The sequence below is a fragment of the Camelus ferus genome, chromosome 32 (genome assembly GCF_009834535.1).
Source record: "Camelus ferus isolate YT-003-E chromosome 32, BCGSAC_Cfer_1.0, whole genome shotgun sequence".
Taxonomy (NCBI): domain Eukaryota; kingdom Metazoa; phylum Chordata; class Mammalia; order Artiodactyla; family Camelidae; genus Camelus; species Camelus ferus.
In genome coordinates, this window is record NC_045727.1 from 11483164 (window position 1) to 11499640 (window position 16477).

The following is a 16477-nucleotide window of genomic DNA, read 5'->3' on the forward strand; positions in this document are numbered from 1 at the left end:
GTTGTTGGCTCCAGCACCCAAGGTGGAATCAAATCCCCTCTCTCCCTCCTTCCCTGCCAAGTGCCCCACTTCACACAGGATGCTGAGGCCCAGGGAATCGGGAGCCGGCCAGCAAGACTGCCCAGAGCCTGGCACTGCAGCCCCGTTTATTGCACTGCTTTGCCGCTCACAGGGGAAGCACATCCCCCGAAGTCCCCCTCCCAGCCCTGGTGGGATCTCATCCCTGGGCAATCTACCAGCCCGCCTTGCCTGCCTGAGCACTTGCTCAGTAGCCTGCAGGCTCCCCGCCTTTCCTGGAGTCTGAGGCAGCTGCCCAGCCATCTGGTGTGCGGACAATGGCCTGGACCACGGCAATGAAGGTGGAAGTGACCTGGGTGTGGTGGCGCCGGGTCTTCAGGGCTGCAGCCACTGCCTGGGGACAGGAAGGGACACAGGACCTCAGCCAGGCCCAAGACACCATCCGAACCACACGTGTGCGGTCATGAGCTTCACAGACCCAGATGGTGCCACTTCCAGCCACGTGGCCAGGAAGAGCAAGCTGGGGGCGGCTGGGCCTCCTATGTCTCATAGGAGCAGGTGGCCTGGTTCTCATGGCCCGGGGGCTCAAGATGGCCCAGACAGTGGGTGTGAAGGTCACCTGCTACAGGCAGAGGTCACCATTGTCCCCTCCATGATGACTCAGGAGACCCAGGCCTCCACTCTAGGATACCGGGTGGCCCTCCTGTGACTCGGTTCCCCCACCCCCACCCCACCTGGTCCACGTCTTTCTCCAGCGTCGTGGTGTTGGGTAAAAGTTGGTTGTGCAGCCGGGGCTCCTCCACCGCCCGCTTCACGTCATAGCCGAACCACAGGCTGTGGATGATGGCCTGGGGGTGTGGGGATGTGTCAGCGTGGCCCAAGGGCAAGGGGTCGGGGGACAGGGGTGGCACGTACCAGTGCAGTGGACGTGGTGATCTGCGTGCCCCCAGAGGCACCCACCACCATTCGGACCCGGCCGTCCTGACCCACAATGATGGCTGGGCACATGGACGAGAGTGGCTGTTTCCCTGCCGGCAGGAGGGAGGGAGGGAGGGGACAGAGGTGCTGGTCAGCCACCCGCTGGAACACCAGCCCCCTCCTCGCCCAAGCCCCCCCACCACACCTGGCATGATGAAGTTGGCGGGTGAGGGCGGCACTCCAAACTGGTTGATGATGTTAGGGGAGCTGAAGTCGTCCATCTCGTCGTTGAAGAGGATCCCACTGACCCGTGACCGCACCTTGGAACCGAAGCTGCCGACCGGCTAGGTGAGACCGCTGTGCCTGGCCCCGCCCGCCTCGTCCCTCCTGTCCCCACGTGGCAGCCCCTGGCCCACCCAGGCCACCCAGCAGCCCTACTAGAGGTTGATGGTGCTGGTGGCCGACACGGCGCTGCCATCCTCCGAGACCACGGACAGGTGGGCGGTGCCCCCGTCGTCCGGTGTGTAGAACTCAGGCTCGTAGTAGGAGGTTGGGTGAGTGGTGTTGTCGGAGATCCGGGCCCGGAGCTGGGCGGCAAAGAACTCGGAGCTCATGTTGCGGACCACCTGCCGAGACCCCAGAGCCGGCCTGAGGAGGTGGGGGAGGCGGGGAGGGGGTACAGGCTTGTGCGAGCAGCTCTCAGGAAGCCCCCGACCCTGGCTCTGACCACAACCCTCCTGCACCCTAAGCGTCACGTGGACCATCTGACCCCCTCTCTCCAGCCTCTGTCTCTGCTGCAGTCCAGCAGCTCTCAGTGTCTGTCCGTCCTCTGAGCCCCTACTCTCACCACATTTTTCATGCATGCATTCATTCACTCATGGAGCTTGTAACTTCGTGCCTAGAACTGGGGGATGAGCAGGGAACAGACAGGCAGGTCTCCACCCTCACAGCAGGAAGACAAAGGCAGACAGGGATGTGATGGAAAGGACAAGCCAGGTGAGAGGGGTGGAGAGGGACGGGGTGGGGGTAGAGTGGTCAGGGAGGGCTTCTCGGAGGAGGTGACATCTGAAGAGCCACCTCAAATGAGGCCTGAATGGTAATGCAAAGGCTCTGAGGCAGGCCTGTGAGTGACAGGCAGACAGTGAATGGGGTTAGGGAGAGAGGAGGTTGAAGATGCAGGCAGGGACTGATCCCTTAGGTCTTTACAGGCCCCATAAGGACTTTGGCATTTGCTCTAGGCCACCTGGGCTTGGGGCAGAGGAGTGAACAGCTGATAGGTGTTTTCACAGATCCCTCTGGCAGCCGTGGGGGGTGGAACCCAAGTTGGGGGGGCTACGGACATCACAGGTGAGAGATGATGTCTCAGCAGGTGGTAGAGAGGAATGCCCCAAAGTTTTCGGTCCAGAGTGGCCCTGACTGGAAAGAGGGACACTACAGGAGGGGCAGCTGTGGGGACAGCTGGGAGCTTGATTTGGGACACCTGCTCGTTGGACCCTGGAAAGCCTGTCTCAGGTGGGTGACGCGCCACACCTGATGTGTGAGTTCACGGGCAGGGCTGGACTGAGGCATAAGCATGGGCTCATCAGCTTGAAGTCGCAGGCCCGGACGGGCAGACAAAGAAGAGATGACAGACAGAGATGGGAGAAGATGCAGGAGCCAGTGAGGAAAGTTCCTGGAGGCCGAGCAGAATAAATGCCTCGGGAGACTTCCAGCAACACCCGTGGATTAAGTGACTAACCCAAGGGGAAAACTTTCAGCCTGAACCTACTTCCAAGGATTCAGAAAGTCGAATCCAGGGAGTGAGACATCCTGCAAGACAACTGCCCCGGGTCTTAAAATCAACAAGACAGCCAAGGGGGTCCACGGAGGGCAAAAGCCTGGAGAGACAGAACCGCTGGTGCCGGTGGGAGCCTGACGGGCCCTGGACCCGCAAACATGGACAGGACCCTTGGGGAAAGCCCGACCCAGGCGTCCAATAAGTCATGTCTTGTGTACAAGTCCTTGCTCTCGGGAGACGCAACTGAAGGTGGGATCTCTGTGACACATTGTCCACTGACTCAGGAGGAAACGGGTTTATCAAGGGAAAGATGGCTGAGACAGGCAGAGAGGAAGGAATGAGCCAAAATGTCTACTACTTCACAAAACAGAAAGTTGAGGAGGAGGAGCTGGTGAACTGGGTGAGATGCTGCTGGGAGTGGCCCAAAGGGGACGCTGGGGCTGGACTCACAGGGGTGGAGTCAGGAGGGAGGGCAGGATAGGAGGGGCTCCAGAGAGGATGGAGTCGGCCAAGTTTGCTCCAAGGAGGGCAGAGGGACAGGCAGCAGCTGGAGGGTTGTGGAATCCCAAGAGAACGTCTATCTTAGGATGACCCACAAGAAAGGGCAGACTGGGAACCCAAGAGACAGCGCAGCCTTCCAGGAAGGGTGCGCTGAGTCAGCAAGTGGACGAGCAGGAGGCCGACCTCAGCCGGGAGGGAGGGCAGTGGGGGCCGCGATGCAGGCTTCCCCCTGCCCCTCCCTAGGGACACCAGGTCACTAGGGGGTGGGGGTGCAAAATCGTCCCTGGGAAAGAAAAGAGACCCAGGAGGGCAGCTGTGGGAGGTCACAGGTCAGTGTGAGGGGGTCTGCAGGTCTACCTTGGAATGAGGAGCCACAAGTAGGCAATGACATAATGGGGATGAAGCCGGAGCACCCGGCAGGTGAGTAGTGGGGCAGTGCTGGGCCTGGAACTAGAAAGTTAGCTCCTGGGTGTGACCAGGGAGCAGGTGGCCAGGGTCTCTGCCCACTTGAAACGCTGGTCCTCCATGTCAAATCCATCCTTCTCACTTCCCCTGAGGGTTAGGACACTCCTGTGGGTTCCTCACAGTCACCACTGACCACTCCAGAACCTTTCAGGCTGATGGCAAAGCACCTGCAAAGGTCCTGAGGTTGGAGTGTGAAGGAGGTGGGCAGTAATTACTTACTGACAAGTCTGTTTCCCCCAGTGCTCCCCACCCTGTGAGCTCCGTGGGTCAGAGGCCGGAACTCAGGGTCACCAGTCCATCTCAGCACAAAGTAGGCCCAAGGCCAAAGTCAGTGTCGGAAATGGATTTGTAAAGCCTGAGTAAGGCTGGGGTGGCCCCAGGGAGCCCTCCTGGCCCATTGCAGGCCAGTCTCTGCCCCTTACCTCAGTCATGTTGACAAACTTGGGGTCCCCAAGCAGGGTCCTCTTGGCATAGGCAAATCGGAAGGCCTCCACGATGCGGTGATAGGTCAGGCCCTTCTGCTCAGGGGTCTTCACACTCTCCCGGGAGAAGTTATACCCTGATTGGGCAGAACCGGGAAAGGGTCAGCAGCCCCAGGATCCCCGGGACATCCCAGCCGAGGCAGGACAACTGAGTGCTAGTGGGGGCGGGGGTGCTGGGAGGGTGGTTGACACCTCCCTGAGCCGCTTGGCCCACCTTGAGATGGCAAGTGTTTAATAACCAAGATCAATGGCCACTTTGTAGGGATAGAAGGAAGCAAGGGTCCCTGGGCCTGGGCCTCACACATCCAGCCACAGGGCCACCCGGTCCACGCGGTCACAGATGAACACTTAGATTTACCAGACGTGCCCTCTGGACCAAGCTGTCCAGCCGTGAACTCTGGCATTGGGAGCTGACCGGGGCCCCAAGCCCTCGCATGGCTGTCCCTACCCTGCGGCTCCTGCAGGCCACAGAGGGCAGCTCACCTTTGAGGATGTTGAGGATGAGGGCCAGCACGGGCCCGCTGAGCGGGGCGCTGGGCACATAGAGCTGGGCGTCCCCGAGGCTGACACTGAGCGGGTGCTCGATCAGCTCGGCCTGGTAGTTGCTCAGGTCCTCGGCCGTCACGATGCCCCCTGCAACAGGACAGCCCTCAGGGGTGACACAGGGATGGGGCACACTATCGGGGGGGCTGTCGAGCTGGGTGCTCTGTCCACCCCTTGGTCCTCCCTGATGGTGCTCCCACCCCATGGCCAGGCCCAGGCCAGTGCCCTTCACCTGCTTGCCCTGTTGGCCCCGGGGTCCCACTACTCTCCTCTTGACGGCCAGATAGTCTTCTTCAAGTGGGAAATATCTCCTCCCATCTCCCCCCTGCTTAGGCCCCTCCTCCTACGACTAATGTGTGGGTGGAAGGAAGCTCTTAATTCTCCAGGGAAATAGCTCCAGACAGATGAAGTCTTTACAGGCCAATTTCTGGCGTCAGTGGTAAAGGTTGTTGTCTAATGCCCCTCCTCCATGACACAATGATAAAAATAACCTGAAGAAGCCACAGCTCAGGGAGAGGCAGTGTGGGGCTCCTGAATCCAACACAACTTGCCCACAAGGTCCCAACTGCAGGATGCTGCATGCAGCCCCTCCCACGCCTCTCTCACCAAGCCCACTCTTATCCCCCGTGACCCTCCTGGAGAATTAAAACCCCTTCTCTCAGGGCCCTAGACTATTTTCTCTGCCTACAAACTCTAACCTCATCTGCCATCCAGGTGCCACCTCCTCCAGGAACCTCTCCGGTATTCATACTTTAGAGCTTTCCCCAATCCTGGCTCCTGCTTACACCTGCATTTATTTACCCATTGGGGCTTTCTCTCCTAGATCGCAGGGTCTCTTAGCCTTGAGCTAACCAGGAGCTGTGGATCCATGTGGCTTGACACTGACTGCAGACCCATTGTGACCATCCTCTGCCAGGCACTCCCCGAGGGCCCAGTGCCCAGGCCAGGTAGGACCTAAGGACCCAGGTCTCTGGGCCCTGGCTCAGGGTTCCTGCTGTGGAGTTCCTCGCCCCAGGCTCCTGAGGTCACCCGCTCACCGGCCTCCTGGATATCCTTGACAATCTGGGCTGTGAGGCTCCCGTTGTAGAAAGCCTGGGCACCCTCCAAGGCCAGCGTCTCGTACGTGTCGGCCAGCCGAGGCATGGTCACTCGGTCCCCCTCCCGCAGCACTTTCCCGTCCCGGCAGAACACCTCGCTGGGGCAGAGGGGGCTCCCGTGAGGCAGGCAGGTAGGGCTGACTCAGCCAGCCACCCCACCCATCTTCCGAGGAGAATCAAGAACATGGAGCCCCTGTCTGCAGGTGGGTGGCCCCAGCACTCAGGGCTTGTCCTCCAGTGTCCAGTCCAGGCCTCCTAGAGTCCCCTGCCTGTTGGGATCCCTGGGCCAGGACCCCACCACCAGGCTCAGAATGGGCAGGGATTTGGTCTCCTAGACCCCGCCCCTCTATCAGTCCGGATTCCTGAAACTGCACTGTCACCTGCCACGCCCCCTGCAGGGACTACAGACGTACCACAGGGCAGGCCGCCCCTCAATGGCTGCCCGGCTTCTCTCCAGGGCTGCTGCCAAGGCCTTCCCCACAGGGAAGCCCTGGCGGGCCAGCTGGATACTGGGCTGGAACAGGCGAGCCCAGGGCAGCCGCCCGTGCCGCTGGTGTGCCAGCTCATAGCCGCGGATCTCGCCGGGAACCGCCACCGACAGCCCCCCTGTGGAAGGAGAGGGACACGGTTAGTGGGTCCACACAGGGGATACCCCCAGCACATCCCCAGATGAGACTTGTGAGGCTCAGGAAGGAAATGGATTTTTGAGGTCGTGCCTGGACTGGGCAGGCAGGAGAGCCAATGGGCCAGGGATGCCTGATGAGGGCACAGGAGGGAGAGGCGGCGGCTCGCCTGCTGGGTTCTGCTGTCCATCCTAGACTTCTCTCTCTGCGGGTGCCACCGTGTCTGAAACCCTGTGTCAGGCTCACAGCTGCGCAGCAAGAGTATAATTAACCAGGACCCCTACCATCTCTCCAGCTGAGCCTCCCAGACCACGAAGCCTCTCTTGTGACTCAAGGGTTCCACCGGAGCCCACCAAAGTCCCCAGCGGAAGCCCAGGCCATCCCCAAGGCTGGGCTGGCTCCCATGGCAAGGCCCCTGCTCTTCCGTTGTCCCAACTGGGACCTGAGCCCAAACCCTTGCCCTGCCTGTCTCTGGGTCTGTTTCCCCTTCTCCCCTGTCCTAGCAGTGTCTTTTGAGGAGCCCATGATTCCACTGGAAACAGATCCCTGGACCCAGGCTCCCCACTGGGCCCGCTGCCCCGACTGGGCCCTAAAGCCGGACACTGACCCAGAAAGTTTCAGCCACAGCCCCTGCTCCCAGGCGCCCTCCTGCTTTCACCCCTGAGATGACTGGGGCTATCTCGGTCACCCCCAGGCGTGGTGGCCGCAGCTCCAGAGCTGCCTCTCCCGCCCTGAAGTTGGGCACGAGTCTCCAACAGCCTTGCATCTCAGAAGGTTTGACACGTGGCTCACAAAGCCCCCCATCTTAAATAAACCCTGCCCTGCCCTCCAGCCAATCAGGGGGTCAGGGGGTGTGGCCAGGCCGCCCAAGATGGCTGTCCTCCTGTTCTGTACATCCCCCGATTTAGTCAGCCCCGGCTTCACCCACATCCTATTCCCTCTTAATCACAGAGATGTACTTGCCCCAAACCAAGCTAGTGATTGTTTTAATCTTTAGATTAGAATATCTCCACTCTGACAGCTTATCAGCGGGGTGTGTTCCTCTGCTGGTTCCCTGGTAAGCAACCTGAAATTAGTAACTGGTAACCTCCCTACCCACACCCTCCACCCTACAAAGACTACTGCCAGGTCCTGCCCCGTCTGCTGCACAGGATGGGTGTGGCTCCAGGATCTCGCTTCAGGCATGTAAGACCTCCTGTCCATTAAACTAGGGGTGTCTCTCTGTCACTGACTCTGGGCTCTTTCTTCGGTCTGGAGGGTGGCCAGGTCCAGGGCTTGCAGGCCTGCGGGGTGCAGCCCAACACAGGCTCTCATGCCACCCCTCACCAAGGTCACCAGCGACCCCCACACTCTCCTCTGTCTGCACTAACTCTGGGGGCCCTCCCCCACATCACGCTCAGGTTCCATTACCTGCTGACAACTCCCAAAGTCACTCTCTGGCCTGCTCCCCTCCTGGCCAGACCTGAGGATGCACCTGCCCACTTGAAAAAGGCATCTCAAACCTAACACGCCAGACCCCGACTCCTGACTGTCGCCCAGTCCCACCTCCCTGCAGCCTAGCAGTCTCTGTTAGGGTCACCCTATGCCTCCAGGCATAGACCCAAGCTCATCTGGGACTCTTGGCAAGCACATCACACCCAACCCGACAGCAAGTCCCTCCAAGTGTGCCAGCACCAGCCACCAACCCCACCCTCAGCTCTCCCTGGTTATCACTATGACCTCCTGACAGGTCACCTGATGGACAGATAGCTTGGCCCCCTTTTTGCAGCAGCCGGAGGAGTCCTGTTGGATGAAGGCCAGATTCACCCAAGTCCCCTGGGTCTTCACAATGACCCATGAGGTCGGACAGGACCTGGACCGTCCCGCCTGACCCTGTGTCCTCCCACCCCCTCCTTCCCAACACATGCACGGCTGCCCCACCCAGGCCCAGCCTCTGGGTCTCTGCTCAGATGTCCTGACCCGGGCGCCTGCTGAAACCACATGCCCTCTGCCTCCCGGGCACACCCACGTCCAGTTATCTTTCCTGCTCCACCTGGAATGTCTGATTTCATCTGTTGGGGAACAGCCCCTGATGCCTCAACAAGTCCGAGTTAGAGACGTGATTTCCAAGCACCCAAAGATGCTAAGTCTGTAAGATTCCAGCAGTCTCTCACTCTGAAGGATTTCCTTTCTACATATTGCGAGTTTCCTGATGGGTAAAAATTTAGACTCCATATATGCTGGAGAGGATTCCGAAGCGGCAGCCTTCAGGGCCCCACCCAGGGGGCAGAGTCCACAGTGGGGATCAGACTCAGGACGGCCCTTGCTCCCCGCCCCTCCTCCCCTCCAACCTCATCCCGCAATCCACTGGGGTCCTTGCGGCGGCGCCCTCTGGTGGCCACTGGTTTCCCTCGGCTACGTGAGCAGTTGGGGCCTCTGGCTTCAACGCAGGTTGGCGAAAAAAAGACTCTGCCCCCTACTCCAGAGAGCTCTCCCCACAAATGAATGAATGGCTTGGATGCCTGTTAAAAACCCAGGGTTTACACAGCCTGGGCTCAAGCCCAGCTTTACCACCATCTGGCTGTGTGATCTTGGTCATGACCTCTCTGGGCCTTGGCATCCCCACCTGTAAAATGGACATCGACACCATGCTCCCCCTGCCAAGCACACAGGGAGGATTCAAGGGGCTCATCGACGAACAGAGCTGAGCTGAGTGCTGGCCTGGGGCCCCCAGTGTGTGCAAGCTGTTGTAATAGTCATCATCTTGTGCCCATGCTGGCACCAGGTGCCCTGGAGGGACCTGAGCAGAAACAACAGAAGCTCCACCCACTGTGATTATGGGCTTGACCATTTATTATGGAGGGTGTGTGGGCCAGGAGGGGTGGGGGAGCATCAGCAACTGTGAGAGCCATTCCCAGCCCCAGACTGGGGTTGAGGGGTGATGCTCAAGCCTTCCCAGCAACTCGTCTCAGCCCCACGCCCACACCCAAGCCTGCACCCCACTGCATCCGCCTCACCTTCCTCTGACTGCTCTGAGCTGTTGAACATGCTGGCAAAGGCCAGCCGAGGGGCCACCTCACGGGCATTGATGACCTCAGCTTTTCCTGGAAGGAGAAGCACGTGGGCAGGTGGGACCAACACCAGCCCCTCACCCCACCCGGGTGCACCCCGTGGCCACCCAGCTGTGCGTCCGCAGCCCACGTCCAGCCTGAGGCAGACAGCCCCGCCATGCGCCTCCTGCCTGGCACTCACGCGTCGTGCTGTTGTAGATGGTGAGGAACAGGCCACCCCCGATGCCCATGCTGTGGGCGTTCAGGAGCCCCACGCACAGCAGGGCCGCGATGGCAGCGTCCACCGCCGAGCCGCCGTCCCGCAGCGCGTCCCTGCCGGCCGCACGTACCGGGGAGTGAGAGCCCGTGAGCTCCTCAGCCTGAGATGCACACCCCGCCACCCACCTCCCCACCGCCTGGCCACCCCGCCCCAGGGAGAGCAATCCATCGTCTGGTGTGCTTTAATGTAATTCCAAAACCAACGGGCTTCATACGTTCTGCTTCTTCAAGCAGATGTACGTGACTTTCATAATTGGAAAAAAATGGAAAATTGTTACTTTTTATTAATTTTTTTCTGTTTAAGTCTTTAAATAGGAACTGATCTGTGTATATATGAGATAGGGGTCTAAAAAAAGCATAAAGAAACAGAGTTTACCTGCAGAGACAGACACCCTTGAACTGAGAAGAGGGTTCAAATGGACACTGGGAGACCCACACCCTGCTCTCGGGGCTGGTGTCCCCTTCTCCCCTGACCAGAGGTGCTAAGAAGGCCCAAGGACAGGACAGGCAGCTCCACACACACTAAACATCCTTCATCCAGGCAGCCCGTTTACCAGGGGGGAAGCAGTCCCAGAAGGGTGAGGGTCTTTCCCAGGTCCACTTACAGTGGCTAAACCCCAGGGCCTGTGTCCCCACGCCCTGCTCCACTCACCTCCCGATCTCCGAGCAGCGCTGGGCATCCGCGGCCACAGCCGCCCTGGGGTACACGTGGTTGTGTGGCTTGGAGGCCGAGGGCAGCCAGAGGCAGAGGCCGATGACAAGGAGCACTAGGGCCACGGCCAGCAGGGCCAGCAGCACATACCGCTTCTTCATGGCTCTGTGGGCATGGGGGCAGGGGAGTCGAAGGTCAGGGGACCACTGCCGGCCTGGCCTTGGCACACCCCGACCCCCATCCCACCAGGCACAGCCCAAAGTCAGGCCTTAGAAATACCTCCCTGTGTCTCTCTCCAGGCCCCAGGCCTTTTTTCAGGCTACTCCCTCTGCTGGAAGTTCCTGGCCCCATCTCTGCCCCCCAAATCCTCCTGCTTATCCTCAGGAACCCCACCTCCAGCAGGGATCCCTCCTGGGAGCCCCCAGATCTCACTTCTGGGGAGGAGCCCCTGCTTCTGCAGGGCCTTGTCTGTTTCCTCACAGTGGCAAAGGTGTCCTGCAGGAGGGACCTGCCTGGCCTGACTCTTCCCCGGCACCGTCCTGGGGTCCCCAGAGTAGCCAGCCACAGAATGTAGGGTTCAGCTTCCATCCTGTGCTCCAAGGGGACACCCACAGTCTCCTCCTAAAATCATCAGATCAGCCACTGCGGGACCAGGGCCTACCTTCCTCAGCGGATGGCAGCCCTGAGCCTCCCAGGGAGGTAGGTGGTCACAAAAGATGGGTTTGGCTGAAACGGCTGGAGGAATAACTGGGGTCTCCCTTGTGCACTGCAGGAGCCTGTGGCCACAGAATCTGCTCCAGGGAGACTCCTGGACCACGCAGAAGGCTTGTCTTCCTGAAAAGGGAGAGGGTGTTCCTGGAGCAGGCTGGGCCCAGCCCTCCCCAGGAACTATGTGAGGTGTCGCTGCCTCCGGAGGAGCTCTGGAGTCAAGGGGAGGCTGTTAGCACAGAGCAGGGCAGGGAGCTGTCACGTGACCAAGGGGGTGAAGCCCAGTGTGCCAGCCGAGGGGATGGAGCCCACAGGCACGGGGGCCAGACTGCCCATCTCATCTGTGTGGGGTCTTGGGTAAGTCACTGACCATCTGTCCAGGGAATGACAGAGGGGCCCACTGGGGCGTGTTGTGAAGGTTAAGTAGGTTGGAAACTATCAAGTGTTAGGTGAGCGTCAGCGATGCTGTGGGTGCCTGGTGGCCTGTTGCGGCAGACGGGAGCTGGCCAGCCTCTGGCTTACCATTTATTTCCCTGTTGACTGCCTGCCAGGCTGTGCAGGGAGGGATGGTAGTGACCTGTGGGGTCCCCATGGCAATGGCAGCAGGCGAAGGGTGCGACCCCAAACGGGAAGGAGAGGTGTGGTGACAGAGGCAGGCAGGGGGTCCCCCTCTCCTAGACTCAGTTCCCTCCAAAGGACTGGTGTCTGCTGAGAGCCCCGGGCTGGGGCCCCTCTGGCTCATCCTGTCCCTATTCAGAGGGTGTGAACTCCAGGGCCAGACATGGTATCCCAGGGATGGTCTAAGGACGGAATCCCACCCCCACGTGCACGGTAGGGCTTTCTCCTCCCCGGGCTCAGGGGTCACACAGCAGACCACCACCCCACACCCCCAGCAGGGCCCAGCCCTCCTCTCCACCTTGACGACTTGACCGAACCTCGACACCACCATTTCTAGCTCCTCCCTGCCCTCCTTCCCGCTGGCTTTGCCTGCCCTTCAGTCCTCCAACAAACAGCCAGAGAGCTCTCTCCAAAATGCCAACCAGGCCCTGCCCCTGCCACTGCCCCAGGAAGGTCCATGCCCTCTGCCCTCTGTCCTCTGCCAGGCTTAACAGTCCTCAGGGCGCACCCTGGGCCCTGGCAGGGAGGCTGGGTCAGGGTTAAGGCTCCTGATGGAGGCAGCCGTGCTGGGAGGGCTGGGCCGCAACCTGTGTCCAGGCGCTGAGCTTCCCCATCACAGGCAGCGGGGTTGGGGGGCAGGACAGGGGCCAGTGCCCTCCTCCCTGGCACAGGCAAAGCCCCACCCACCAAGGAGGCCCCCCAGTCCTCCCTGTCCACTGGGTCAGGCCACACTGGGCACCTTGGGGGCCTGCCTTCATTTCCCCCCTGGGCTTGGGACCATCAGCTGAGAAGCCCTCTCAGGCCCTCCTCTCTCCCCTCAGGTCCCTGGGGTGAGCCAGCCAAGACCTCCTGAGGTCCAAGCTCCAGCCTCCCCTGTTCATCCATCTGTCTGTCCATCCTTCCACCCAAGGGCCCAATGGCCTCCCGAAAGGGTAGGGGGTACCCAGCAAGGCTCAGACTGCCAGGGAGCAGGAAGAGGGGTGGGCCTCACTGACCACATCCCCATCTCACTGGGCAGGGCAATAGGGAGGCCAGGCCCAGCCTGACACCCTCAGCCTGGCGGAAGACACCCTGCAGGGGACTGTGCTTCCGTTCCCACCCCCACCCCCACATTTTTCTCAAAGAGGCCTGGCTGTCACCCAAATCGGTGTCAGGAAGGGAAACAGCTAAACTGCTCCTCGTGACCCTGGTGGGCTTACCTGAGGCCTGGAGGGAGTGGAGGGCCCAAGAGAGCTTCTGTTCCTTGGAAGACAGCTCTGGGCTGGGTCACTGGCCAGGGAGGAAGAGGCAGATTCGTCTCCCTGAGAAAGTCGCAGCCACAGTGTGGGCCAGGGCCCCCCCACTCCTGGGAGCTGCCCAGAGCCACGCCTGCGGCCCCTGCAGAGCTCCTCAGGGGGCCTCGGAACTGGGACTGGGATCTGAAGGGGACCCCTCCGAGGAGCGGAAGAGACAGGAAAGGAGAAGGAGAGGCCAGAGCAGCTCCCAGGCTCACCTGGTCCCGGAGGGGCAACTAGCAACCCCGGAGGGGCAGCTGACAGCCTCAGAACAGGGTGGAGAGTGGGCGGCCCTCAAAGAGCGGCCTAGCCTGGCAGGCAGGACGGCCGGAGGCTGCCGGCATGTCACAGCAGCAAGGAGTGCAGGGACTCAGTCTATCACCAGGTGACTTTAAGTTCATGCAGCCCTGGGAGGGCCCTGGAGGTGGGAGGTACTGTCATCAGTGACCCGTAGGGTCCCCTTGGCAGTGGCAGCAGGCCAAGGGTGTGGCCCCAATGGGATGGAAAGAGGTGGTAACAGACGCTGGAGTCCCCACCCCCCAGATTCAGTGCCCTCCAAAGGGCAGGTGTCCATGGGCAAGCCCCTCAGTGAGCCCCAGGCTGGGTCCCCCACTGGCTCATCCTGTCTTTGTTCAGAGCATCTGAACTCCAGAGCCAGACACGGTGTCCAAGAGATGGTTCCTGAGGTCGTGCAGCAGAGGTTCCACCAGCACCAGACCAGAACCTGGACCGGTAGCTGGACGGCAAGGGTACCTCTCTGGAGCAAGGCCTAGGGCCTCACGTCCAGAAGATTCCACCTATCCAGGCCCAAGAAACCACCTGAAAAGCCTCGAAAGGCGGGGCCCAGAGAGGGCCAGAGCAGGTCCAAGGTCACACAGCCCACCAGTGAACACCCAGCCACCCCGTGCCTGCCCTAAGTTGCTGCACATCCCTGATTAGCCCACCACCAAGGTCCTGAGTCAGGAGTAGCTGCAGACCCAGCCCAGGGGAACTTGGACACTGCCCTCCATTGCCCCTTTGCCTTTATCTGCCAAGGACAAGGCTCAGCCACTTCCTGAGTCACGCCTCCCTACCCCACTCCCCAGCTAGCTGCGTCCAGGTGGCCCAGGAGCCCCCGAAGCCCCCACCTGTAACATCTAGTCCACAAGGACCACGCAAGGCTGCACCATCTGATAGATGGAAGGAGACGGAGAGGCTGACCAGACACTGCTGCACGCCCTGGTCACGTGGCCGGAACCGGCCCTATCCCCTCACCCACTGCCCTTGAGCATGCATAGCACAGAACCCACCAAATGCACAGCCGTGAAATCCCCAACCAGGATGGCCCCAGGATGAGGGGGCCATGACACTTCTTTCCCTGGACCCCCCTGCAGCCCAGGGTGACTGAGAAGACGGACAAGGAGGAGGCAAGGACCAAGGCTCAGGACCTGTCCCTGAGGGTTGGGCACCAGCCAGAAACATCAGGGGATTTAGCCCCGCCTAAGTGGCTCCACTGGACAGCAGTCAGCTGGGAGGGGTCAGTAGTGGAGCGCCACAGGGTTCTGTCCCCAGCCTGAGCCTGCCCAGTAGTTTTTTTCCCCTGCCTGGGGTGGCCTGAGACAGGGCAGTCTCGGCAGCAGCAGGAAGGTAGCAAGAAGGTCTGGGTGGGCAGAGGATGGCCCAGACTCCACAGGTGACCCTAACAGGACAACTCTGGGCTGGGGTGAGGTGGAGTACAGAGCGCTGCTGGCCACGGGGCTCAGGGGAAGTCCAGGAGCAGCTGCAGGTTCCAGGAAGGGGAGACAAGAGGGAAGGCGTTTCAGAGGCTGTGTCAACAAAGGCAAGATGTACGAACAAAGAAAGCAACTCCCTCACATGTCAAGTGGTTACATTCTGTCCGAGTCAGCTCCCCACCCCCACAGGCAGAGAGGGGACCTGGCAGCAGTGGGTCTGGGCTGACAGTCTCCTCCAGACCCCATTGCTCCCCTCCCAGGCACACAGAGTGGTGAGTTCTCCATCCCCAGGAATATGCAAATCTCACCCACACAGATGACTCTGCCATCAGCACCATCCCCTCCAAACACACACACCCCCATCCCCGGGCTGAATCTAGGCTGAGCTAGCAGGTTCCAGGACACAGCAGAGAGGTGAGCATGAGGAAATGGGACAGAGCAGACAGCCCGAGGTTTCTCTGTTACTCCTCCAACCCTAGAGCCACGGGGGTGAACCCAGGCACAGCCCTAAGCCCACTCGCAGGCAGCAAAGTGAGGCTTCAGTAGAAGATCCTCGGCCAAGGTCAGCTGGCCCTGGAAGCACATGGACCGGCAGGCGGACCCACGACCGCCCCCACCCCTTTGTCTTCCCTCCCACTGCCCGGCCACGGTGAGGAGTCATGTCTTCCAGGGACGAGAACACAGCTCCGGGCAGGAAGCTTACAGTGAGCCAGGCCTGGAGTTGAGGTCTGTCTCTCTGTGCCCACCCTCATGCAAATTCTTATTCTCAATAAGAAAAAGGCTTCTGCCCCCAAACTTAATAACCACAACCAGTCAGAAACCTGTGGAAATAGCTATACATGCCCGTGATGACCACAAGGTGGTGGGCGCCCCCTGGAGTTGTGCAATCACACCTTGCACCACTGGCCTGCCCCACCCCTACCACAGCCACAAACCCGAGCCCAAGATGGGCAGGTGTGGCCTGAGGACACGGCACCTCAGCTCCCCTATCACCGCTCTGGCTCCATTGCAGACCTGGACCCCCCCAGTGACCACCCCTTCCCCACCCCAGGTTGTCAAAGCTTTCTGGGCCTCAGTTTCTCTTAATCCAAAAGTCCACTTCCTGGCCCTCCTCCACTCACTGCACAACTGTGGCAGAGTCAGACAAAGCCTGGTCAGGCAGACTCAGACCCACTTACCGGATGAGAAACAGAGGCTCCCAGCTCAGGCCCGGTCTAAGGCTCTGCCTTTCTGTGCGACAGCTCTGCAGGGTCAGACCACATGAGCCCCGCCCCCATCACCCTGAAGGGCAGCTCACTCCCATTACACAGATGCAGAAACCAAGGCTCAGAGAGGAAGAGGGGCTCCTCCAGGGCACCACCAGGACATAAGAGAGCTGGGGCTGGAACCCAGGTCTCCAGACACCCCCAGGAGGCCCTCCCCACACCTACGCTGTCCAGCAGCACAGAGAGGGTGAGCCGCGCTTTGAGGTCACACAGCCCTGGAGTGCAACCTGTACTGCCCCATCTCACCTGGCTGCAGGGTTGGTCCTGTTGTACTCCTGCTCGGAGCCGAGTCCCCAGTGCCCAGCTCCTCCCCTCCCTCCCCCTGCTGGCCTGGGTGGGGGGAGGCTTTAAAGGCACAGGAACCTTTCCAGGTGGGAAGAGGACTGGCTCCTTGTCCTGTCCCTGGGGCTGTGTGACCCAGGCCAGCAGCTGGCCTCTTGGAGTCCAGGGGGGTCCCAAACCCTGCATAACAGACCTGAGCTTTGAGGGTCTCAGTGGGGCTGAATGAGGCTGGGT

At 60.6% G+C, this 16477-nt stretch overlaps 1 protein-coding gene across 2 annotated transcripts; it reads right to left on the bottom strand.

The window, feature by feature from the left end:
* Window positions 1–88: 88 nt before the first annotated feature.
* Window positions 89–16201, bottom strand: GGT1 (gamma-glutamyltransferase 1). Of its 2 annotated transcripts, XM_006177067.3 has the most exons (16): window positions 15875–16201; window positions 13203–13402; window positions 12910–12979; window positions 11046–11218; window positions 10385–10549; window positions 9656–9786; window positions 9421–9507; window positions 6215–6407; window positions 5742–5899; window positions 4645–4794; window positions 4102–4238; window positions 1375–1562; window positions 1142–1269; window positions 934–1046; window positions 753–866; window positions 89–412 (listed from the first exon to the last, which is right to left on the bottom strand). In XM_006177067.3, exons 5-16 carry the CDS (start codon window positions 10543–10545, stop codon window positions 266–268), a joined length of 1707 nt encoding a protein of 568 aa, XP_006177129.1. In that variant the 5' UTR covers window positions 10546–10549; window positions 11046–11218; window positions 12910–12979; window positions 13203–13402; window positions 15875–16201; the 3' UTR covers window positions 89–265. The 2 variants fall into 2 exon arrangements, with proteins under 2 accessions (XP_006177129.1, XP_032327316.1); XM_032471425.1 differs by lacking the exon at window positions 753–866.
* Between the last annotated feature and the right edge of the window lie 276 nt (window positions 16202–16477).